The sequence below is a fragment of the Lycium barbarum genome, chromosome 2, assembly GCF_019175385.1.
Source record: "Lycium barbarum isolate Lr01 chromosome 2, ASM1917538v2, whole genome shotgun sequence".
Lineage (NCBI taxonomy): Eukaryota > Viridiplantae > Streptophyta > Magnoliopsida > Solanales > Solanaceae > Lycium > Lycium barbarum.
In genome coordinates, this window is record NC_083338.1 from 144,029,737 (window position 1) to 144,054,179 (window position 24,443).

The following is a 24,443-nucleotide window of genomic DNA, read 5'->3' on the forward strand; positions in this document are numbered from 1 at the left end:
CGTCTCATATTACTTGGCTTTGTACTCTTTAACCAACTACCTTTTTATCTCATGTGAACATATGTCATAGTACTTAATATTTATTCTCTTCTCATGTATACATGTATGCACTTATTTATTTTCCTCCGTGTAATTTTACTTGTTCACTTTTGACTTTTCACGTTCTTTAAAAATTAATAAACCCCACGTAAACATATATTATAGTACTGAATATTTATTCTCTTCTTTACTTGGGCAAATTACTTGACTTTTCACGTTCTTTAAGAATTAATAGACTCGACATTTCACATTCTTTAAGAATTAATAAATGGAGTACTCCCTTCGTCTCATATTACTTAGTTACATTACTAAAAATATATGTCTATTTTTCTATTCTATATTTTTCTTTATTTCTATTATATATAAGTGTAGTGAGTGGACGAACACAGCATAAAATGCTTGTACCACAAGCTTTACAAATTGTACACGCAATGAATACTTGTACCAAGAGCTATATAAATTGTACACTTCAACCAACAGCTTTTAATTCCAGGTGGACAATAAATTGGACACTTTAACCAACTACTTTTTAATTTCATGTGGATATATGTCATAGTACTGAATATTTATTGTCTTCTCATGTATGCATCGCTGGTGCACTTTTACTGTCCACGTTGATTTTTCTTCTTTTACTGTCCACGTTAATTTTACCCTTCACATTAATTACTCATTTTCAAATCATTTTCCAAGGCTATTGACCCTATACACCAATAAATATGAATATTATGGTAAAATATATACTCTCTGTGGCCCATCTTAGTTGTCCACTTTCCGTTTTACATGTCCCTTAAGAAATCATAAATAAAAGATATATTTTACTATTGTACTCCTATCTCTCTCTAATAAAGGGAGCGACTTCTATCCCGTTTTCCTTATTTCTCAATACTTTAAATGTGAAGAGAGGACTAACAATTCTCTGAAATATTTATTTCCTCCGTCCACTTTTACTTATTCACTTTTGACTTTTCACGTTTTGTAAGAATTAATAAATGAAGTATATATTTTTTCTCATAATATCCATATTTATTAGTGTAGTATAGTCTCAGTAGCCTTAGAAAATGATTTGAAAATCAATAATTAATGTAAAGGGTAAAATAAAAAGAAGAAAAATTTATTTCTTTTGATATGTTAACGTGGACAATTACTTTTGACTTTTCACGTTATTTAAGAATTAATTTGGTAATTTACAATATAGCATATATCTTTCTAACTTTGATTTCTCTGTAACAATTCTTTTTATCTATAATTGTTAATATAAAATATTATAATGTAACTAATTTACCCCTTATTAAAATATTTTTTAATTAATGTTATAAAAATATTTTATTAGTTTTGCTTTTAAAAAATCCAATATATGCAACACAATGATTCTTATATTTGTATCTGAACAGTTAATTAATTGAGATGGATATTAACTTGTCGATATACATATGAGATATTAAAGAATTTAAAAGAAAAAAATCTAGGATCAAAATATTAATTTTTTCCCTCACCTTCTTACTAATTTTCTTTTTCACATCGATGAACAATTTTCTTTGTCATGACAATGACAAATTTTTAAAAGTTATTTATAAAATACAAACCTTAAAAATTAGTTAATTAATGCGAATAAACATGTTCGGCCCGTGCGATATTGCTAGTATTTGAATAAGCATTATATGCAGACGAGCAAACTTGTTTATTTTGGCTATCAAACTATCATGACTTGCTCATAAGCATTAAGATTTATTATTATAAAATTAACACAAAATAAATAAAAAAATCGACTCATCCTTACTTATTGCACTTTTTAAATCAAACTCTATTGTTCACAAACGCTAATAACAGAATTTATAAAATGTTACTTATTCCTATTTGACTTGATACACCTCTTAAGAACAACAACAACAATATACCCAGTGAAATCTCACAATGTCGAGTCTGGAAAAGGTAAAGTGTATGCAGACCTTATCCCTACCTTGAAAGGTAGGGAGATTTTTTCTGAAAGGCCCTCGGCTCAAGAGAAAATATGACAAAAAAGGTCAGATAAGAACAAATAATTTAAATCAGTATGAAGATGAAAATAACGAAAGCGAAAAAGTCATGATAAAACAGCCTTAAAAAAAGAGCAATAGCTATCACAGATAAATAAGATAATTGAAATACAAGAAACAACATATAGTAGTATAAATCAGAGGACAAGAAACAAGATACACCTCTTAAGAAGGAATAAATAAAATAATAATTTTATTATATCACTCTAATTATTATATGTGGGAAATGAATTAGAAATAATTATAATACTTAATAATAAGGGTAAATTAGATATAAAATGATAAATTATCTTTTATTTTTTTTAAACTGAATAAATAAAAATGAATAATTATTTTTAGTAAAAAGGACAAGTAAAAATTGACGAAGTGAGTACTTTATCTAATAAAAAAATCACCATAGATTTACCCAAACAAATATCCGATTCCAAACAATGTATCTACCGTGTAGCGTTACCACATGTAATAATTTCCTATAGCAACCCCATCGCAATAACCATAGACCTTCACGCATAGAATCTAGCGGCATTTTAAAAAGGGTCAAAAATACCCCTCTACTTTAGAATATGTCTAAAAATATTTTCTGAACTAATTTTAGATAAAAAATACCCCTCCCGCCATTAAAGTTTCAAATATATCCCTCTCTTAATGAAAATTCTCAAACTTCCCAAAATAACACAATTTTATTTTTTAACCCCGTTCTATTATTTAAACCGATCCAACTAATAATAACCTGATTTCATTTCTTTGAGAGAATTGGAGGGGAATAAGGGGATAGTATGAGTTATTATTTAGTTGAATCGGGTTAAATAATGTAGCGGATTTAAAAATGAAATCAAGATATATTTGAAAACTGTAATGGTGGAAGGAATATTTTTGATCCAAAATTGGTTTGGAGCATATTTTTACCAATTTCTGAAGTATAGGGTCCCTTTTACTCCTTACTGGTCCACTTCCACTCCTCCATTACACATTTACACTACACCACCATTTTCGGAAACCGCCGGTTTGTATGACAGATCTGCTGTAGTACATTATCAACTGCTCCATTTGTCCTTTAAAAAAAAAAAAAGACACTCAGATTTGACTTGAACAGTACGTTCTCTAGTCAAAATTAGTCAAGCAAAAAGCAGTCACTATCATCAACTGCTTTTTCTAAAGTTATAATGAATGTCGTATTAGCTACTAACAGAATATATGCCAAGTATTTTTTAGATCATTAGAGCGTAACACTTGTCTGTACTTGCGATTTAATTTCTGGATCTATAATTAAAATGAGCTTTGGATTTTGAAAAAGCAGTTGTAATGGAGGAGTACATTAAGGAGAATTATGGAGAAGTGAAACCGAAGAATTCATCTGAGGAAGCACTTCAGAGATGGAGGAAACTGAATTGGCTCGTCAAAAATCGCAAGCGTAGGTTTAGATTTACAGCGAACTTATCCAAGCGAGTTGAAGCTCGCGCTATACAGCGATCCAATCAGGTTGCAATTATTGGTTGTTGTTACTGCAAAATATATATCTTCTCTGCTTTAGTTGACTTTATTGTTTCATCTCTTCCTTTTCCAATTTTGTCCTGAAAAAGCAAGTTTATATTACTGTTGAAAAATAAAATGAATAAATATTTATTCAGCTCGGATATCTAGCTTTGTTTTGCGAGAAGATTTTCTCTGTGTCTCATGTATCTTCTAGGATCTACTGTGGGAATGCTATTTTCGAACTGATACTTCGTTTCGGTGTTTCCATAGCAAGCGAGCTATAGCTGCAACCAATTGAAGCAGCAAAGGACTGTTAACATTTCATATATGATTTTTTATTTAATAAAGTTTCCTTAGAAAGAAAAATAGAGCAAAATGAATATAGAGGATTCATAGTTGATAGTAGTATATATTTAGCTAAAAGAGTTAATGGTCAAAACACACTTAAACTATCTCTTTTTCACGAGTTTTGTACCTCAACTATCCATTTTTCTCTTTACCTACGTAAAGTACCAGTCTATCGTTCCATTTGTATTAGAAATGATGCTGAGTTGGCCAAATATTTGAAATCGATTGACAACAGGCGCGTGTGGAGGCCAACCCCACATTAGTTTAGGTAGGTAAATGGCACAATGGATAGTTGAGGTATGAAACTCGCGAAAAGGTGATAGTGTAGGTGTGTTTTTGACTATTAACTCTTAGCTAAAATGAAAAGCTTTAATGGAGAGCAAAATCCTGAAAATAAAAACTTAGTTTAGGATAGAAGTTCTCCTATGTCTCTCGAAGAATGTGTTGGTTCTAGTTTCTTGTCGGCATCCTTTCTTCCAAATTCTCCTTAACGAGTTAGCATCAGATTTTTTATATAGAATCATTGATATTGGTTATCTTGAGGGTCATTCTTTGAAATATTCATCAATTGTTTTAGAGCATTTCCCCATATTGTGGGATTCACTAGGTTGTTGTTGTTGTTTTAGAGCATTTCTAAGGTGCATGCTGTTCCAAATAGCAGTTTAGTTCAAACATAATTTGTTAAACTCACTCATGGTGGAAAACAATTGGTGTCCTTTGATTTCCTGCAATTTTATGGTCTGGAAATTATTAGTATTTCAAGCAGTATTGCTCTGTTGTACTCTATCTAAAGTAAGGAAAGAAGTAAACTGCACAGGATCTTTCTGACTTCAGAGAGCTTGTATCTTTGTTCTTATTTCTGAAAATGGGTTTAATCTGCATTTTCATAATGTAGGAAAAACTAAGAGTCGCTGTTCTGGTTTCACAAGCTGCACTTAGCTTTATTCAAGGTACGTAATTGTGCATTTTAGTGAAACCAGCTTCCAGTATCTAAATTTTCCTCTTTAACTGATGAAAGTTTAACTGAATATCATCAGGAGTAAGTTACACTGTCCCAAAGGAAGTGAAAGATGCCGGGTTTCAAATATGTGGTGATGAACTGGGTTCAATAGTCGAGGGCCACAATTTGAGGAAGCTGAAAGTTCATGGTGGGGTTGAGGGTATTGCAAAAGAGCTATCAACATGTACCACCAATGGTATTCGTACTTCTGCTGATTTGCTTAGTCGACGGAAAGAAATTTATGGAATCAATAAGTTTATTGAGAACCCACCAAGGGGATTTTGGATTTTTGTATGGGAAGCTCTTCAAGATACAACCCTCATGATACTTGCTGTTTGTGCTTTTGTATCTTTGGTTGTTGGCATAATGACCGAAGGATGGCCAAAGGGTGCACATGATGGACTTGGTATTGTTGCAAGTATCCTGCTGGTTGTATTTGTTACTGCTACAAGTGACTATAGACAGTCTTTACAGTTTAAGGATTTAGATAAAGAGAAGAAAAAGATTGCAGTTCAGGTCACTAGAAATGGCTACAGGCAAAAATTATCAATATATGATTTACTTCCTGGTGATATTGTTCATCTTGCTATTGGGGATCAGGTACCAGCTGATGGACTCTTCCTTTCTGGATTTTCTTTGTTGATAGATGAATCAAGTTTAACAGGAGAGAGTGAACCCGTTAACGTGACTGCTGAAAATCCCTTTCTCCTCTCTGGAACCAAAGTTCGTGATGGCTCGTGTAAAATGCTTATCACTACTGTGGGGATGAGAACGCAGTGGGGTAAACTTATGGCTACTCTTAGTGAAGGAGGAGATGATGAGACCCCATTGCAGGTTAAACTGAATGGAGTGGCAACTATTATTGGTAAAATAGGTCTGTTTTTTGCTGTCATCACATTTGCTGTCTTGGTGCAAGGCTTATATAGCCGCAAACTAGGGGAAGGGTCCCACTGGAGCTGGTCTATGGATGATGCCCAAGGAATGCTGGAATACTTTGCTATCGCAGTTACAATTGTTGTGGTTGCTGTTCCTGAGGGACTTCCTTTGGCTGTGACATTGAGTCTGGCATTTGCAATGAAGAAAATGATGAATGATAAGGCACTTGTACGCCATTTGGCTGCTTGTGAGACTATGGGTTCTGCAACTACCATCTGTAGTGACAAGACTGGGACACTAACGACTAATCATATGACAGTTGTAAAAGCATGCATCGGCAGTAAAATCATAGAAACTGAAAGCTCTAAGGATGGTTCTTGTTTCTACTCTGAAGTTTCTAATTCTGTATTGAGAATACTAATCCAGTCTATATTCAATAATACTGGGGGAGAAATAGTTAAGAATGAAGATGGAAAAATTGAAATCCTGGGAACACCGACTGAAACTGCTCTTTTGGAGTTTGGTCTTTTGCTTGGAGGGAATTTCCAGGAAGTGTGTCAATCATCTAAACTTGTTAAGGTTGAGCCGTTCAATTCAACGAAGAAGAGAATGGGTGTAGTTATAGAACTTCCTGGAAAAGGTCTCCGTGCACACTGTAAAGGAGCATCTGAAATAATTTTAGCTTCATGTGACAGCGTCCTAAACTCTAGTGGCGAGATTGTTCCCCTAGATGAAGCTTCAATTAACCATCTGAAAGATACGATTGACCTATTTGCTAATGAAGCTCTTCGAACTTTGTGTCTTGCCTACAAGGACATCAGTGATGAGTACCCTGCTCAAGATCCTATCCCCTTTGAGGGATATACCTGCATAGGAATTGTAGGCATTAAAGATCCCGTTCGTCCTGGTGTCAAGGAGTCTGTCGCAATTTGTAGGTCAGCTGGAATCACTGTGAGAATGGTCACTGGTGACAACATAAATACTGCTAAGGCAATTGCTAGAGAATGTGGAATTCTGACTGATGATGGTATTGCAATCGAAGGTCCAGTATTTAGGATGAAGACTGAGGCTGAGCTGCAGGAAATTATTCCAAAGTTACAGGTGCCTTCAGAAATAATTATTTCACTTGGCTGTATGCATATATTCTTTCCTCTTTTGCATTTTCGTGTTGTTCTTGGATTGCATTTTCACTTTTCATCTATCAAATAAAGAAGTTTTGTTTTATGTTCATGCGCAGCAAACTTCTAGTGCTTTTTACTTTTATTTTTTATTTTTGTCACTATTATTATTTGATATAGTATTGGCCTGAGATGTGAGGTTGGATGGAGAAACATAGCTGGTGAGGATTTGTATAGATGATCCCCACTTGTTTGGGACAGAGGTTTAGTTCTTGTTGTCATTATTCATGCACAGCAATCTTATCATCTTAATCTGAGCACGTTTGTGTGGATTGTCCTAGCTTTCCTATTGGATTATCTTATCTCATTTGCTTGCTTGCTGCTGCTGATTGGTGACAGAGAGAGATTAATATCTTTTTCATCTACTTCTTAGGTGATGGCACGTTCTTCTCCAATGGATAAACATACGCTAGTGAAACTTTTACGTACTACCTTCCAAGAAGTTGTTGCAGTGACTGGAGACGGTACTAATGATGCTCCTGCCCTTCATGAAGCAGATATAGGTCTTGCTATGGGTATTGCTGGAACTGAGGTGATACTTTATTACTGTTGTAGTATGAATTATCTTTTCAAGTGTGGTTTGACTGGGTACTTGTTGATTTTTCAAGCAATTGCAATCTTGAGAGTTGAGAGCACTGCCCGCTATTTCAGCTGCACATAATTTAATGTGAAAAGCACTGGTATCTAGTATATGTTAATTGAATAAAACATTAGAAGGGAGATTCTGAAAGCAATGTTTCTTAGCTACGGAACTGTAGCAATTAGTAATATCAGATACTTAACCATTCATTTTCTTTGAAAGGATAGTTGTCTATTAATGAGGGTGAGTTCTTTCTGATTTGCTGTCAAAGTGCTTGCATAATTTGTTATTTTCCACTCCATTTAAAATAGCACTTTCCCTTGATTGATTTTATGTGAAGGTTTTCCCATAAAAAACTTAAGCTGTTTTGTACAAAAGTTCGACGTAGTATCTTCACTCTAGAAAAAACTACTAGTAAATTGACTCATTAATTAACCGTGTTGAGGGCAACATTAGAGTGTTTGACAGAAAGTATTTACTTGCATCTAAAATAATTGTACTTAAACCTGTGCTAGCGCTAGGTCAAAGTAGATAATGAAAATGGGAAAGTAAATAAACAATTTGTGCTTACATTGCTATCCCTGGCCTGTTGTCCCAAATTATGGAACTGTAAATTTTTCGAAGGAAGTTTGTTTATGTGATTTGCTTTTACTCTCTTATTAAAAAGATTACTTGTGTATTTTGGGCAAGACAAATGCCTAATTTGGTCCTGCACAGTGAAGGAATCGTGACCCTTTTCTGTTCACCAACCTAATGTTCCTTCGCAAAGAATTTACTGTACACAGAATAAGAAGTTCTACTTTCTTTTTTTCTGCCTCATGCTTATGGATTTCTTCTCTCTTTATTACTATGGAAATCGTGACCCTTTTCTTCAACAACCTAGTGATCCTTCACAAGAATTTACTCTACCACAAAATAAGAAAGTTTCGGCATGACTCCACTTTCTCTTATTTCTGAGGGCTATTGGACTTCTTCTCGCTTTTAAAATCTTCTTTCTGTAATACCATAAGCAATCTCTCATTAAAGCTTTTCTCTATACAATTTAGGCATTTCATTTGATCTTTTGTAGAATGGCCAAAAGATCGTAAATCATATAAATTCAGTTATACAGTGGTGGAATGAGAATAGATATGATTATAACTTTGTTAATTATTGGTGTTGAATATGTATAACCTCGCAAGTGCTGTTACTGGGTTTTTCCTGAATGACTACTCTCCTGATGTGTATTAGTTCATCTTCCTTTTAACTATTTAAACTTTGTAATTAGATTTGGCAGTTGTACTGTTAAACCATGAATTCCATATTTTAGAATCCTACTGTTTCCTTCTACTATTTCCAGCTTAATAAAACTAAAGAGAGCTACTATCTGTCAGCACTTAGAGAAGCTGCAAAAAGATAAAAATTGATGAAGTAGAGAAGGTGCAAAAAATTTCATTCAGCAACTTGTTTGAACCTCCCATTTTTATCTCCAAGATTTGTAGTGCACATGGCTAGTATATTCCCTCTATAGTTTGGGCTCTGAAATGAAAGTGATTTGTCATATTATCTTGCTTGGTGTAGTAGGACATACTCGAGATTCTATGTGGCTACTTGATGTTTATTTATATTCCTGGACCTGGAGTCATCATGCTGTCTTGCTTTCTGTTCCAGGTAGCTAAAGAGAGTGCTGACGTCATAATTTTAGATGATAATTTCTCAACAATTGTGACTGTGGCCAAATGGGGCCGCTCAGTTTATGTGAATATTCAAAAGTTCGTTCAGTTTCAGCTGACCGTAAATGTGGTTGCCTTGATTGTCAACTTTTCTTCAGCGTGTTTGACAGGTAGCGTATCTTGACCCAAGAATAATTTTTTACTACTTTTATAACATTTTCCCTGAAAGATAATTTTGAGTTGTATCTTCTATGCATTTTTAGGGAGTGCTCCGCTTACTGCTGTTCAGCTTCTATGGGTCAACATGATCATGGACACACTGGGAGCTCTTGCGCTAGCTACTGAACCTCCTAATGGTGACTTGATGAAGCGTACGCCTGTAGGAAGGAAGGGGAACTTCATTAGCAATGTCATGTGGAGGAATATTTTGGGGCAATCTTTTTACCAATTTGTAGTCATATGGTATCTTCAAACTGCTGGCAAAGCTCTCTTTCATCTTGATGGCTCAGATGCTGAGTTGATTCTGAACACAGTTATTTTCAACTCTTTTGTGTTCTGTCAGGTAATTTTACCAATTCCATTTCAACATATGATCTTTCATGACTTCCCAATGCATTATAGAATAATTTTATGATTCTTGAGTAGATTCTCATCTTGTTGCTGTTAATTGATATATTAAGAGTTCAAAACACACAACAGAATAAAAACACAGATAGATTACTGCAAGTTTACATGAAAGCTTTCTCGGTATTGTCATTTTGTTTCCACAGTGGAAACAAAGCATGTCATCTCAACAGCCACATTTAAATCACCCGAGGAGGCTAAAAACGTCTGGTAGAACTTCTGCTATTTATTAGGACTTCACTAAATGCACTAGTAATACATAAGTTTAATCTTTGCGTTATCTTACAGGTTTTCAATGAGATTAGCTCAAGAGATATGGAAAAGATAAATGTCTTCAATGGTATATTGGACAACTATGTTTTTGTTGCCGTTCTCAGCTGTACAGCTCTTTTCCAAATCATTATTGTTGAATTCCTTGGCACCTTTGCAAGCACTTGTCCTCTTACATGGCACCAGTGGTTTATAAGTGTTGCAATTGGATTCCTGGGAATGCCGATTGCTGCTGCCATCAAGATGATCCCAGTAGGATCAAGCTGAATTCAAGTTGGAGGAACTAGTAAGTTACAACTTGCTTGAACTTCACCCAAGGGCGTCTGACTCAAATGTTTGCAATCTATCAATCAAAATGTCAAAGCTCAGAGACCTGAAGGTTGGAGAGTTAACATAAAATTGCAGCAAGAATTGGCCAATTCGATCAATTTCCAACAGCTTCTTATAACGTTTGGAAAGATGGTTCTGAAGATACTGAACTGTTTGGTGCTCCTTAAAACACCTTAAGGGAAATTGAAATTCTATATCCATGACTTGTGAAGTATAATTTCTTCTGAACATGCCATGGTTGTAATGACACATTCATATGGTACGCATCTGGATGGTTTTGTTTCATTGCATCATCATATCAATATTTTGGAAACAATCATATTCCATTTTCCCTTTTTGTTCTCCATTAACTTTTTTTGACCATTAATAGATCTTTCTGTCATTGCTTTGCGGTAACTGAAGTTACTACCTTGTCATTATCATGACGTTTTCATCTACAATGATTGAGGACCTCTGTATACATCTAAGTCTGAAGTCTGAATGGTGGCTATAACAAGCATCATATGGCCCACTACTTTTGCAGTAAAAGCTTAACCTTTCAACTACTGGTATTTTGGTGGTCGAGCTGAAACCCTATTGTATATGTGACACTAGATGATGAAAGCCCGTGCCAGCAAGGGCCCAACACAAAAAATTGTACAACACTTTTTTTTTAGTCTGTCTTAAGAAAATGATATATGTTTATGTTTAGATATCATTTAATTTAGAAATTTTTCCTTTTACCTTTAATGAAATGATTTAAATCACATAAATATTTATGACTTGTTTTAGACTACAAGTTTCAAAGATCTTTCCTTTCTTTTTTAAATTTCGTGTCTAGTCAAATTATGCCACATAAATTAGGACAGAGAGTATCTTTTAGAAATATAATTATGAAATTTTTATTATAGAAAGTATTATAATTCAATTAATTGAAATATCAATAAATTATTTTACTTAGTTCGCTTCTCCCATATATGACCTTCCTGGTTTGGTTCTTCCATTGAAAGATTTGAAATACACCTTCTCCTATCGAGTTTCATGCCATCATCTCTTTCTAAAATTTTGAAGTATAGACTAACTTCATCATTTTAAGAAAATATGTGTATACGTTTCTTGACCTTTTATATTTCGTCTTCTTGATATTATTCATCATTATTTGTGTGAGACGTTTGTGTCTAAACTTATACCCAAAGGTATAATTTTTAAATCTTTTGGTTTTATGACTTTTTTAGTGATTTTTGTGTTCAATTTAAATCGAATTTTTTTTTCATGAATTTCTCTTCTTTAAATTTTCTCTAAGCATACCTTTACCATTTTCTGAACTTATTATCATTATTTAAATGTCCTTTTTTTTTTTTTTTTTGTAATTGTCTCCTAATTGTTCACGTGGATCCCACCTTAATTTTTTTATTTTCTACTATTGTAGAAGAGTGAGCCCCACCTTATTTTTTTTTAAAATTTTAATTAACTATATTAGAAGAGTGGGTGGGCGACGATCCAACCCACTCTATAAATTTTCTTATCAATTATTCCAGATAGTGGCGGAAGCCAGCATTTTAGCGAATGGTATTCAAACTTCGAAGAGGTAAAAAAAAAATCAATCATTTGGTGCGAAAAAAATGAAGTCAATCTACATAATATTTAGCTAAGTCATGAAAGCACTTATTATAGTACTAAAAATTGTATACATTTAAACTAAACATAAAAGACGGGGAAAAAAATTCTTCTAAGTGAAAGCATAGTCCAAATATATTATTGAATCCTACTCGAGAAGATTTATATCTTGAACTATTTTTATAATAGCCTCATTAAAAACTATACTAAATATCTCTTTTATACATCAGACACTACAAAATCGCCTAAAATTTCATCATTTATTGTAGAGCATTTTAATTTGTATAAGATGAATCTTTTTGTATTTAGATATTTTTTCTATTCTAATTGGAAAAATAACTACAAGATACAATATAATAATCCAAACCAATATAAAAAAAAAAAAAAAAAAATCCAAATCAAAAAAAATGCAAAGACACTAAGTAATTGTCACCAAAATATTTAATAATAATGAAAAAGGCTGTCTACGCTTACAATTATTTGGTAAGCGTACCTTTACCATTTTCTGAACTTATTATCATTTTTTTTTTGTAATTGTCTCCAAATTGTTCACGTGGACCCCACCTTAATTTTTTTATTTTCTACTATTGTAGAAGAGTGGGCCCCACCTTATTTTTTTAAAATTTTAATTAACTATATTAGAAGAGTGGGTAGATGACGATCCAACCCACTCTAGAAATTTTCTTATCAATTATTCCAGACAGTGGCAGAGCCAGCATTTTAGCGAAGGGTGTTCAAACTTTGAAGAGGTAAAAAAAAAAATCGATCATTTGGTGCGAAAAAATGAAGTCAAGCTACATAATATTTAGCTAAGTCATGAGAGCACTTATTATAGTACTAAAAATTGTATAAATTTAAACTAAACAGAAAAGACGGGGAAAAAAAATTCTTCTAGTGAAAGCATAATCCAAATATATTATTGAATCGTACTCGAGAAGATTTATATCTTGAAATATTTTTATAATAGCCTCATTAAAAACTATACTAAACATCTCTTTTATACATCAAGCACGACAAAATCGCCTAAAATTTCATCATTTATTGTAGAGCATTTTAATTTGTATAAGATGAATCTTTTGGTATTTAGATTTTTTTTATATTCTAATTGGAAAAATAACTACAAGACACAATTAGAATAAAGAATAAAGAATAAAATTAAAATGCCAATTAGAATAAAGAATCTTGGATTATTATATTGTGTCTTGTAGTTATTTTTCCAATTAGAATAGAAAAAATATCTAAATACCAAAAGATTCATCTTATACAAATTAAAATGCTCTATAATAAATGATGAAATTTTAGGCGATTTTGTAGTGCCTGATGTATAAAAGAGATATTTAGTATAATTTTTAATGAGGCTATTATAAAAATATTTCAAGATATACATCTTCTCGAGCACGATTCAATAATATATTTGGATTATGCTTTCACTAGAAGAATTTTTTTTCCCCGTCTTTTATGTTTAGTTTAAATTTATACAATTTTTAGTACTAATAATAAGTGCTTTCATGACTTAGCTAAATATTATGTAACTTGACTTCATTTTTTTCGTACCAAATGATCGATTTTTTTTTACCTCTTCAAAGTTTGAACACCCTTCGCTAAAATGCTGGCTCCGCCACTGACAATCAGTTATTTTTTTATATAGATTTCATTATATGGTAAGTACTATCATATATGAAGGTAAGAGAAAAGACTTTAAAAAAAATGGCGAGACAAAAGCGCCATGTGCCCAAAAAAAATAAAAAAATTGAGAGAAAAAGTACCCCCACCGTCCAAAGGAGAAGGCAATGCACCAAAACAATCAAACAAATTCAATCACTTAAACTTCAAGAGTTTTCTTGAGATAATATGAACAGATGGAGAATTCTCAGCACACATGTCCTAAAATATTAGTAGTACCAACTATCTAATCAGTTCAACATACAACAATATCAAAGAATCCCAATTAACTCTTCATTTAATTGCTGTGGCACCCATTTACCCCACTGATGATATTTCACCTTCTAACTATATATTTCCTCTAAATCTCTCCAAAAATCTATTTGTTCATATCCAATATTTAACATGAAGAAGCTAATTACAATCTTAATACTGAAGAAAATTCTTGCCAAAAATTCTATAGCACTAGTGTTTCTTCAGCTGGGGCTGTTTGTCATCATCCTCAAATGTGCTAGTTCAGCTCTAGCAATTTATAATAGCAGTACCACACATTATCCTGAATAACCACAGATATTCCATTAGATTATAAACTAACATGAAAAAAGTGAACTTAATTTTTTTTTTAAAAAGGTCCATGAAAGACTTACAATTTCAAGAAATCCATTTAAATGCAAGACATATATCTCATTCTCCACTTCTTCTCTAGTCAAGTCTTCGTTTACTGCTAATAATGCTGCAGCTGCTGCTATTACAGACGGCCTGTGACTCATTAACCTCACATCTACAAAGCAAAAGTTTAATTAATTACTCTTAATAACTGATGATCAGGAAAAACAGGAAATTAAATAACCTCACAATTGATTAATTACCTCCAAGTACACTCATGATGATTTGAACAGTTTTGATTCTAGTAGAGTGTTTTCTTGAATTTTCTCTGCAGAATCTTGATACAAAGTATTTTATGAAAGCAAAAGGAGTGACACAACTCATATTCCAACCAAGTACATTAAGAAGTAAAATCTCCATTCTCTGTATAAAACTCGTATTAAAGTTGTAATTTATCACTGGATATTCTGATAATGCGGGCACCGTTTCTCTGTTTTCATCCATTTTTGAAGCCAATGATAAACAGGCTACTGATAATAACCTCATTGCCCAGTACAATCCATTCTACAAGAAGATTAATTGTAGCAATTAAAAAAAAAAATTAAAACCAATCATTTAAAAATATAGTACCACCATTTTCAGAGGAGTCAATCTTTTCTTACAGTTATTGTTCGGGTGGTGAGAAATCTGTTCAGATATATCACTGATGTGTAAACTGTTTGTATACTAAATCGAAATTCTTGCCCTGTCTGTATCAAAATTGAAGAAAAAAAAATCAGTATTTTTTCTTCATGCTCTGTAAATATATGACGATAAAGAAATTGGCTTTTATTTACTAACTCTGAGAATGTAGAGGATTGCATGAGAACGAGCTTCTTGAATCCAATTGTCATTTATAATTTCTAAAGCTTCTTGATCATTTAGTCCAGCACTGGCGATTTCTTTGTCAATTAATAACTGTACGTAATTCATCTCATCATCGTCACTATCATCATCATCATTATCATCATCATCGCTATCATCATCATCATTATCATCATCATCGCTATCATCATCGTCATCGTCATCATCACTATCATTATTACCATCATCATCATCGTCATCACTATCATCATCATCATCGTCGTCGTTTTCTTGTTCAGCTACATAAAATGTGTATTGTTGCACTTCTTCTTCTTCACTCAAAATTTCGTGACAGAGGAGAGGTGAATAGGAAAATGAAACTTGAAAATTATAACCGGATTTTTCCATCTTCATTTTTTTTTTGTTCTCTTTCTGTGATTATTCTCCCAATTTCTATATTTGCATTAGCATTTATAGAGAGATGTGGAGGGGGTATAATATGTGTGTTTTGTGTGTTTTACTATCAAGAACTACAGTTTATGTAACTGAAAAAATAACAGAAAAAATGGGAAATACCGGAAGGTGGTGGCGGAGGTGGGAGGGAAACTTGATGAGTTGGTTTTGAGTCAAACTTGTTGACTAAGCTTTGACTAGAGAATTCGGTTGGTTGGGGGGGGGGGGGGGTGGGTTGTTGTTGTTGTTTTTTTTTTTTTTCGTCGTCGTCGTCGTCGTCAATTTCTGTAAGAAAGATGGGGTCTGAGAGGACATGTCTACTTTTTGTAGTAAAGATCAACGTGAAGTACATAATGATGAAAAAGATTAATCATACTATTAGATATTATAATAAATCATCTACTAGACATATTGCATAACTAAATCGTAATAGTTGAAAAACTATACTGTAATATTAATGTAATAGTTTTTATTCCCTCGATTTTAATTTGTTTGTCTAGTTTGACTTGGCGCGTGACTTAAGAGAATAAAGAAGACTTTTGAATTTTGTGATTTTAAACTAAAGATATATTGAATGTACCAAAATATCCTTTAATCTTGTGGTCTTAAACATGTTATGCAGAAAGTTGAAATTGAAGATTTGCCGAAAAAAGAAAGAGATATTCTTGACTAAAAAAGAAAGTAAGACAAAACAAATTGAAACGGAGGGACTAAAAATATACAAAAAAGACACATGATATATTAATGGCGACAAATATAAAATTTCAAGTTTGTGAGTTCCTACATCAACCTTGAATTAATACTACAATAATATTACAGATATTTAAATGAATTTCGTAATATTCATACATATGCACACATGTTTTAAGCAAAATTTCTAGTTTTATTTCCTCTAAATCTCTCCAAAAAATCTATTTGCTCATATCCAATATTTTTAACAGAAAGAATCTAATTACAATCTGATTAATTGATTAAATTCTTGCCAAAAACTCTTTAGTACTAATGTTTCTACTGCTGGGGTTGCTTGTCATCATCCTCAAATGTGCTAGTTCAACTCTAGTAATTTGTAGTAGCAGTAACACACATTATCCTGAATTAAACAAAAATTCCATTAGATTATTACTCCATAAGAATAACATGCAAAAAAGTGAATGTAAATGAAAGACTTACAATTTGAAGAAATCCATTTAAACGCAAGGCATATATCTCAATCTCCATTTCTTCTCTGGTCAAGTTTTTGTTCAATGATAATAATGTTGCAGCTGCTGCTATTACAGATGATCTGTGATTCATTAACCTCACATCTGCTTAAATAAGTTTACAACAAACAAGCCATAAGTTCAATTAATTAATCCTATTAACAAATGATAATATAGAAAACTACGAAAAAGAACCTCAGAATTAGTTAAGTACTAATTAATTACCTCTAAGTACACTCATGATAATTTCCACAGTTTTCATTCTAGTAGAGTGGTTTCTTGAATTTTGTCTGCAGAATCTTGATACAAAATATTTTGTGAAAGAAAAAGGAGTGACAAAACTCATATCCCAATTGAGTACATCAAGAACCAAAAGCTCCATTTGTGTTATGTCAATCGGATTAATGTCGTAATTATTCACGGGATATTGTGATAATGATGGCAAATTTCCTTTAGTTTCATCCATTTTTGCAGCCAATGATAAACAGGCCATTGATAATAACCTCACTGCCCAGTATTCTCCAATCTACAAGAAGATTAATTGTAGCAATTAAAAAGAATTAACCCTATCAAATAAAAATATAGTAGTACCATTTCCATAGGAATCAATCTTTGCTTACATTAATTGTACGTGTGGCAAGAAATCTGTCAAGATATATCACTGATGTGTACATTGTTTGCATTCCAAATCGAAATCCTTGCCTTGTCTGCAACAAAATTGAAAAAAAAAGAAAGAAAAAGAAATCAGTATTTTCATCTCATGCTCTATGTATAATTATGAAAATTAAGAAATTGGTTCTTGATTACTAACTCTGTTAATATAGTGGATTGCATGATAGCGAGCTTCTTGAATCCAATTGTCATTAATAATTTCTGAAGCTTCTTGATCATTTAGTCCACCACTAGCGATTTCATTGCCAATTAATAACTGTACGTAATTCATCTCATTATTATCATCACCATAACCATCATCGTCATCATCTTCGCCACGTTCATTTTCTTGTTCAGTTACTTGTTTTTCTTCAATCAAAGTTTCTTCACAGAGGAGAGACGAAACTTGTGAATTAGAACCTGAATTTTCCATCTTCTGCTTTTTCTTTGCGCTCATTTTGATTCTTCTACCTAATTTCTATATTAGTAGTTCTTTGATTTTAATTCGTGTGTTTTTATTACCAAGAACTACCGTTTATATAACTGGAAAATAACAGAAAAAAATAGGCAAATCTTGAAATGAGGGGTGAATATAGAGAAATGCTGGAAGGTGGTAGAGGAAGACGGCGGTTATAATGAAACTGATGAATTGGTGTTGAGTTAAACTTGTTGACTAAACTTGACTAGAGAATTGGAGTCCATAATATAGATAACAAAGAGAAAAAGAATCATAATATTAAAAAGGTAAAGGATAATAAAGTATTATAATTTAGAGGGTAAAATGAGTACTTGGCCAATTGAGTAATCTTCTAAGTGATATTAACATAGTTTAGTGACTTTTCTGTTACAAATAAACGAAAAATGATTTTGTTAGATAATTTAAGATAGTTGAGCGACCTTCCGAGTGACCAACTCTAACTTTGTGTAAAAAAGATAGGGTCTATTTTTTGGAGTAAAGGATGTGAAGTACACAAGGATGGAATTTTTTTTTTTTTTAGATATACAATAAATCATGTCATAAAGAGGAATAGGTTGTTGTGTGTATCAACAAAAGAGTTTTGCGGAGTGTTTTCCTTCCCCACCGTACCTCCCTCTTTTCCTTTAACGGTTTGGGAAAGCATTCCTTTATTTAAATTTGTTGAGCTTTTAATAAAATAGGGGGTGGGTTTGGCTATACTGTTATTATAACTTAGTTAATTATGATTAAATGATATATATATATCAAATATAAATTTTTTTCATCTCATTTCCAAACATCACCAAATACAATAATGCTTTCATTATCAAGAACTTTGTATGATTTTTGCAATAGGTACTTTCATAGGAAAAAGAGAGAAATGATCCCGAAAAAGAATTATATGAATTATCTTGTATTTAATCATGTCAATTTATTATAGTTATTAAGTATTCTCTTTGGTCCAAAATAAGTAACGATGTTTTGGCATATTATTAAGAAAATTACTTAAAGACTAAAGTACTCTAATCTACTAATTGGAAAATATAAAAGAAATTGAAACACTTTTTAGAAATTTTGTTCAAATTATTTATTAAATAAGAGTATATTTGATATAAGATCACATATCAATTAATTATTGTTAAATGATAAAACTTACCTAAAAGACATATGTTCATTCATTTATTAATTTGGTGTATGCTCTTGGTATAAGTAAAAGAGAAAAGATATCATTTTCCCCCCGAACTTGACACGAAAACTCAGTTTAACAATTAAACTTAACTTCTAATTATTTACCCCCTAAAGAACATATGTTTCAATTATTTTTCACCCTAAAAAAAATAAGACCACTCTCACAATGTGAGGTGTAGTACACTCGCGCCACGTCATTGCCATATCGTTGCCATGTAATTGCCATGTAAAAAATTACTAACCCTTCATTTTTTATTTTTCTTTTATTATTTTTTCTCTTTCTTCTTCTTTCTCCTCATCCTCACCACACTTATAGCAACCACCACCGCCGCCGCAGCCATAACCATCGCCTCCTTAAATCAACCCAACTGAAAAATTCCATCTTTGTCAAAAAAATTCTTTATTAATCATATTTTCACGTTAATTAATTCCTAATCAATTATTAAAATTCATAAATCACATTTTTTCCAACATTAACTTCCACCCACCTGCACCCACCCACCACCCTTTCTTCTTCAACACCCCACCCCCCCCCCCCCCCTTTTCGCCACACACCAGTCATTTGAAGGGAAATTCGTGCAATTTCTTCATTATTGAACATTGCAATTTCTTCATTACTCAACTGAAGAAAAACCCATCAACCAAATAACTTATATAATCAATATTTTACAGTTCCAATTGTCAAAGATAATAATCCATTTTCAACAGAAAAAAAAAAGAAGGAAAAGCATTAAGAGAATTAGGATGGAACCGTACGGGTATTGAATAAAAACTTGGAGAAATTGGGGTTTAGAAACTCAGTAGAGGGAGGCAAGGATGGTGGGAGGGAGTTTTTTTTTAAAGCCGAATTGATGGTAATGATGGTGTTGTGAAGATGGGTGGTGACGAGGTGGCTTAAGGGTGGAGATGGGTTGGTTTTGGGGTGAAGGAGATGGTGGTTTGTTGGTCGGGGTTAATGGGCGATGGTAGCGGTGCAGTGGTGGTGTGATGGAGATCAGTGGGTGAAGGTGGTGGTGGGTCACGGTGACGATTGGGTTTTAGGGGGTGGTCAGACGGTGGATCAATGATGTGGTGGTTGTTTTCAGGTGGGGTGACGGCGTCGGGCGTGGCAACGAGAGAGGGGGATCGGGGATTGTGAAGGAGGAGGTTGAAAAAATGGGGAAGATTGGGTTGGGGCGGGGGTTGTTATTTTTATTTTATTTTTTAATTGTATATTATATATAGATATATATAATATCAGCGGGTTCACCTTTTTGTATTCTTCACTCTCTTAATTTTTTTTTGCCACGTCAGCATTTGAGGTTGTATTTAATTAAGATGAAAGTTCTTTAGGGGGTATTTAAACGCTCATAAAGTTTAATTGCTAAACTGAGTTTTCGTGCCAAGTTCGGAAGGAAAATGATGTCTACAGGTTGAAAACATGAAAATTTTCACTTAGAATACATTTTCAAACCACTATTTCCAAAACAAAAACACATACACACACACTCTATCTCAGCGAAAAAAGTATTTAACTTGAAATTCAAATTCTACACCTAAAACTTCATGGCTTCAACCTTCAAAAAATTATATCACATGTACAAGTGAAATCATGGCCAGACTTCCCAAAGTATTTTACAAGAAAAAAAAAACAATGCATTAAAGCAAAAGGCAATGCCACAAGCCCACAAACACTTCAAACAAATCTAAATGTCCAATCACATTGGGTTACTCTAAGAAGCTTCTGCTTGCCAATTTTGATTTTTTTATCTCATAAAAAATTAATATCAATGATGAGTTAAATGATGGTGAAAGTGAAACACATATTTATTTCAGGAAGATGCATATACTAACAAAGCATAGAAAAATTAGAACCTTTTAGAGGAAGAGCAGAGTGATAACTACTCCTACTTAGTATTTCATAACAGCTGCCGCTATTCTTCTCCAACAATATTTCTGTTTGTATGCAAAATAAAAGGCAGCTAATTACAATCTGCATATCACACTAACATTTCCTGAAAAAATTCTTGCTAAAAAATACTGAAGATCAGTTTATGTCGAGTCTGTGCATGTTGGTCTCTAGCAAACGATTATAGCAAGAACACATCTCATCCTGCAGATTCAATTCAACAGATTAGTATATGACTTAATTAGAACATTTAAGAAAAGATTGAATTAAAAAGGATACTCACAAGTGGAATAATCCAAATTGGAGGCAAGGCATTAATCTCAAGCTCTATCTGTCCCCCGGTTAATCTAATTGGATTTGACACCAATAATGTTGCTGCTGCTGTTACTATAAATGGTTTCAGACTCATTAATCTCACATCTGTTTCAATGAATAAATAGTTGGTTAGAGTGTCATGCATATTGGTTTAGAAAATGGGATATTAAATCAACTCATTTATAGTAACCCGTCCAAGTTTAAACAGGTTAGGTCATGACCCATTTATTTATTTGATCCAACAAGTTGAACTCAAAATGACCCATCAAATTATCATATCAAAATAGTGTAGCCCAAGGGTTAAAATACAACACAAACACAACATACACATAAAATTTGGAAATTGAAAATTATGTGAATTTGAAAGATTCAAAAAGTAAAATAAAACATGTTGAACAAGTTGTATCATGCCACTTATTTGAACCAACTTAACTCAATTCATTTTGATCAAATCAAACTTTAGGCGATTGAGTTATGGTTCATTTATTGATTTTAGCCGTTTTGACATACATGTTTCCGGCTTATAGAATCAGGCTTAATCTCCATTTCTTTAACAATATTCAAAACGTGAAGACATGGATTTTACTTATTCCTATTAACTGATGATCACAAAAACAAATTAGTAGTAATTACCTCCAAGTGTACTCATGATGACTTCCACAGTTTTGATTTTGGCGTACTCTATTCTTGAATCATCTTTGCAGAATTTTGATATGAAATATTTGACAAAACGTATAGGAGTAACACAAGTCTTTGTCCCTCCAAATTCTTTAACAACAAATTCCTTCATATTGATTATGGTTCTCGTATCCAAATTGGTAAATTCCGCATATTCTGGTAAGTATACTTCAAAATCCTCCCATTTATCAGCAGCCAAATGTAAACATGCCGTTGACAGTAACTTTGCTATCCAGATTCTTTCACTCTACAACAAGATTTAAAAAAAAAAAAAAGATATTATAACCCCGCTTCTAAATAGTACTCAAAATTTAAGAAATTAGTAATAATCAATACGTACTTGTACTGGCATTATTGAAAAAAACCTGTCAACATAAATCACTGCTGTGTATGCTGTGATTTTTCTGAACGCAAATTTTCCTCCTGTCTGCATATATCAAGAATGTAAAATAATTAATACTTTCATATTTAAATCCATAAAAATGAAAAAAACTTCAAGATTGATGAATTACTCTAACAATGTTGTCGATTGCAATATGGCGAGCTTCTAGAAGCCAGGCATGGCGGATAATTCTTGAAGAAACAGTGTTGTCGAGCCCAGCAATGGTAATTTTTGTTTCTTTTTTAAGCATTTGGTCGACGAAATATTCAGTATCTTCTCCAACATCTGTTTCTGTTTCTTGAATTTCTTGTTCACTGTCAATTTCTTGAAGGCCATTAAAAATATCACCCCAATCTTCTTCCATCTTTTTGAATTCGTCTGATCAGTTATTTCTTGCGATTTTGTGTTTTCTTATAAGCAAAGGAAAACAGTAAAGAGGGATAATTAAGTAGAGAAAAATGAGTTGCTAAATCTTGAAAGTAACAAGCAGGAAATTAAGGGGTAGGAGCTTTTGTGTAGTGTAGTATTTATTCTCTAATATTTGAGAGGGGAGGTTTTATTTTCAATAGCAGGGGATTTAAAAAAGCAGAGTTCGAGCGAATTCAACAGATACAATAACAAAGTGGAAACAATGACAAAAATGGTCCCTTAGTTAGGAGTAAGTTCAAAATAGTCTTTAAAGTATGTTCTGAACAGTTTTAGTCCTTTAAGTTTCCCAAAAGTAAACACTTTCGATCTCAATCAAAATTTTAACCAACTTTATCTGTTAGATTTGACAGGAACTGTACGGAAAAAAGGATTTAGCAGGAATTCATATTTGGAGGTACTTTTTTGCAATTTCTGCTACTTTTTTGTCTCTTTTAGAGTTTGGTGCAGTTCTTTCAGTGTAATTCTGTTTTTTTTTTTTTTTAAATCTATTTATTGGTGCCTAGTATAGGTTTTGTCAAGGTAAAGAAGGTCTGCGTACAGACTATCCTCCCCAGACCCCACAGGTGAAATTATACTGGGTTTCTTGTGGTTATTGTTTGTTCTAGCCTTCGTATAATAGGGGGTGAGTATTTTTTATTTTTTTTTACAAAAATTGGGGGGTGAGTTTTGCTATACCATTAAGTTAAAAAAAGCTTTTTCATTATATATCCAAACATCACCAGGAATGTTGCTTTCATTATCAGGAACTTTATATGAATTTGGCAATAGGTGTAACTTCACAAGCTTGAAAAAACAAATGGAAGAAGAGAAGAAATTATCCAAAAAGAATTATTTGAATTCTCATGAATTTAATTATGTTAATTTTATTATAATTATTAAGTATTATCTTAGGTCTACATTAAGCAATTTTTAAGGATTTTAGCACGTTCATTAAAAAAAATCACTTTAAATAACATTCTGTTCACAGATATTCTTACTTATCTTTTGTTATATCGTAAGATCATTTATATCTTTGACGTTAGCATTTCGTCTCATATTTTTCCTTGATCAATGAGGTTTCATATTTTTCCTTGATCAATGACAGAGCTAACTACTCATGAAAAGGGAGTCAAGTCAATCCCAGTTGTTAAAAAAAATATTGTGTTAGTGAGATAGTTTTGTTTTATTTTTGTATGTGTGTGCGCACTTCTATGAATTGTTGCCCTAAGTTGTAAATGTTGCATTCTAGCATTTTCTTTTTATCCATTCACTAGTTTATCACTGCCTTTGACTATGACGGAAGTATAATATAGGGTAATTTTCTAAATCATAACTAATATTATATTGGTAAACTTGAACTTTTTCTCCAAAGTATTTTGCACATGTGAAATTCATCTTTCTATGCAAGAGTTTCGTTAAAGTAAATGACAAACGTTTTATTGATAGAAAGAGTATTAATAACCTTCAAGAAATTTTCTCAAAATATGTACTTTTGGCTCGACAAATTCAATAAGATGTTATTCTTAAAGCAACACTGAAAATATGCCTAGCATATTTGTAGAAGGCGAATTAAGGATAAAGCAATGAGAAGAACATACGAAAGATGTCAATTATTGCAACTCGTAAGTCACATTTTGTACTTTTTCCTATTGCAAGTTATAAAAGTATTCCAATCACGAGTTATAAATTGCATTTTTGAATGGACCTCAAACTC

The 24,443-nt window shown here is 32.5% G+C and overlaps 4 protein-coding genes across 4 annotated transcripts; 1 reads left to right on the forward strand and 3 right to left on the reverse strand.

The window, feature by feature from the left end:
- The first annotated feature begins 3,369 nt into the window (after positions 1 to 3,369).
- LOC132627778 (calcium-transporting ATPase 1-like) lies at positions 3,370 to 10,747 on the forward strand. Its single transcript, XM_060343354.1, has 7 exons — positions 3,370 to 3,551; positions 4,789 to 4,843; positions 4,931 to 6,870; positions 7,321 to 7,479; positions 9,178 to 9,349; positions 9,443 to 9,741; positions 10,092 to 10,747. The coding sequence occupies exons 1-7, from the start codon at positions 3,375 to 3,377 to the stop codon at positions 10,338 to 10,340; spliced, it is 3,051 nt and encodes a 1,016-aa protein (XP_060199337.1). The 5' UTR covers positions 3,370 to 3,374; the 3' UTR covers positions 10,341 to 10,747.
- A 3,425-nt stretch (positions 10,748 to 14,172) lies between these two features.
- LOC132629081 (cyclin-D5-3-like) lies at positions 14,173 to 15,239 on the reverse strand. Its single transcript, XM_060344819.1, has 5 exons — positions 15,108 to 15,239; positions 14,930 to 15,016; positions 14,531 to 14,831; positions 14,309 to 14,442; positions 14,173 to 14,217 (listed from the first exon to the last, which is right to left on the reverse strand). The coding sequence occupies exons 1-5, from the start codon at positions 15,237 to 15,239 to the stop codon at positions 14,173 to 14,175; spliced, it is 699 nt and encodes a 232-aa protein (XP_060200802.1).
- A 1,369-nt stretch (positions 15,240 to 16,608) lies between these two features.
- On the reverse strand, positions 16,609 to 17,870 carry LOC132629082 (cyclin-D5-3-like). The gene is made up of 5 exons (XM_060344820.1): positions 17,550 to 17,870; positions 17,383 to 17,469; positions 16,988 to 17,288; positions 16,734 to 16,867; positions 16,609 to 16,653 (listed from the first exon to the last, which is right to left on the reverse strand). The coding sequence occupies exons 1-5, from the start codon at positions 17,868 to 17,870 to the stop codon at positions 16,609 to 16,611; spliced, it is 888 nt and encodes a 295-aa protein (XP_060200803.1).
- A 4,010-nt stretch (positions 17,871 to 21,880) lies between these two features.
- LOC132629083 (cyclin-D5-3-like) lies at positions 21,881 to 23,630 on the reverse strand. The gene is made up of 3 exons (XM_060344821.1): positions 22,452 to 23,630; positions 22,280 to 22,366; positions 21,881 to 22,186 (listed from the first exon to the last, which is right to left on the reverse strand). Exons 1-3 carry the CDS (start codon positions 22,683 to 22,685, stop codon positions 21,881 to 21,883), a joined length of 627 nt encoding a protein of 208 aa, XP_060200804.1. The 5' UTR covers positions 22,686 to 23,630.
- Positions 23,631 to 24,443: the final 813 nt, after the last annotated feature.

What these genes read in the sequence shown, in the direction of transcription:
- LOC132629081 (XM_060344819.1), bottom strand. Translation starts at nt 15,239, where the DNA reads ATGAATTACGTACAGTTATTAATTGACAAAGAAATCGCCAGTGCTGGA. An exon ending in TCACCACCCGAACAATAACT is followed by an intron (nt 14,832 to 14,929) that starts GTAAGAAAAGAT and finishes ATCTTCTTGTAG; the next exon opens with AATGGATTGTACTGGGCAAT. An exon ending in TAAATGGATTTCTTGAAATT is followed by an intron (nt 14,218 to 14,308) that starts GTAAGTCTTTCA and finishes GTGGTTATTCAG; the next exon opens with GATAATGTGTGGTACTGCTA.
- LOC132629083 (XM_060344821.1), bottom strand. Translation starts at nt 22,685, where the DNA reads ATGGAAGAAGATTGGGGTGATATTTTTAATGGCCTTCAAGAAATTGAC. An exon ending in CAATCGACAACATTGTTAGA is followed by an intron (nt 22,367 to 22,451) that starts GTAATTCATCAA and finishes TGATATATGCAG; the next exon opens with ACAGGAGGAAAATTTGCGTT. An exon ending in TTTCAATAATGCCAGTACAA is followed by an intron (nt 22,187 to 22,279) that starts GTACGTATTGAT and finishes ATCTTGTTGTAG; the next exon opens with AGTGAAAGAATCTGGATAGC.
- LOC132629082 (XM_060344820.1), bottom strand. Translation starts at nt 17,870, where the DNA reads ATGAGCGCAAAGAAAAAGCAGAAGATGGAAAATTCAGGTTCTAATTCA. An exon ending in TTGCCACACGTACAATTAAT is followed by an intron (nt 17,289 to 17,382) that starts GTAAGCAAAGAT and finishes ATCTTCTTGTAG; the next exon opens with ATTGGAGAATACTGGGCAGT. An exon ending in TAAATGGATTTCTTCAAATT is followed by an intron (nt 16,654 to 16,733) that starts GTAAGTCTTTCA and finishes TGTTTAATTCAG; the next exon opens with GATAATGTGTGTTACTGCTA.
- LOC132627778 (XM_060343354.1), top strand. Translation starts at nt 3,375, where the DNA reads ATGGAGGAGTACATTAAGGAGAATTATGGAGAAGTGAAACCGAAGAAT. An exon ending in TGCACTTAGCTTTATTCAAG is followed by an intron (nt 4,844 to 4,930) that starts GTACGTAATTGT and finishes GAATATCATCAG; the next exon opens with GAGTAAGTTACACTGTCCCA. An exon ending in AAATTATTCCAAAGTTACAG is followed by an intron (nt 6,871 to 7,320) that starts GTGCCTTCAGAA and finishes TCTACTTCTTAG; the next exon opens with GTGATGGCACGTTCTTCTCC.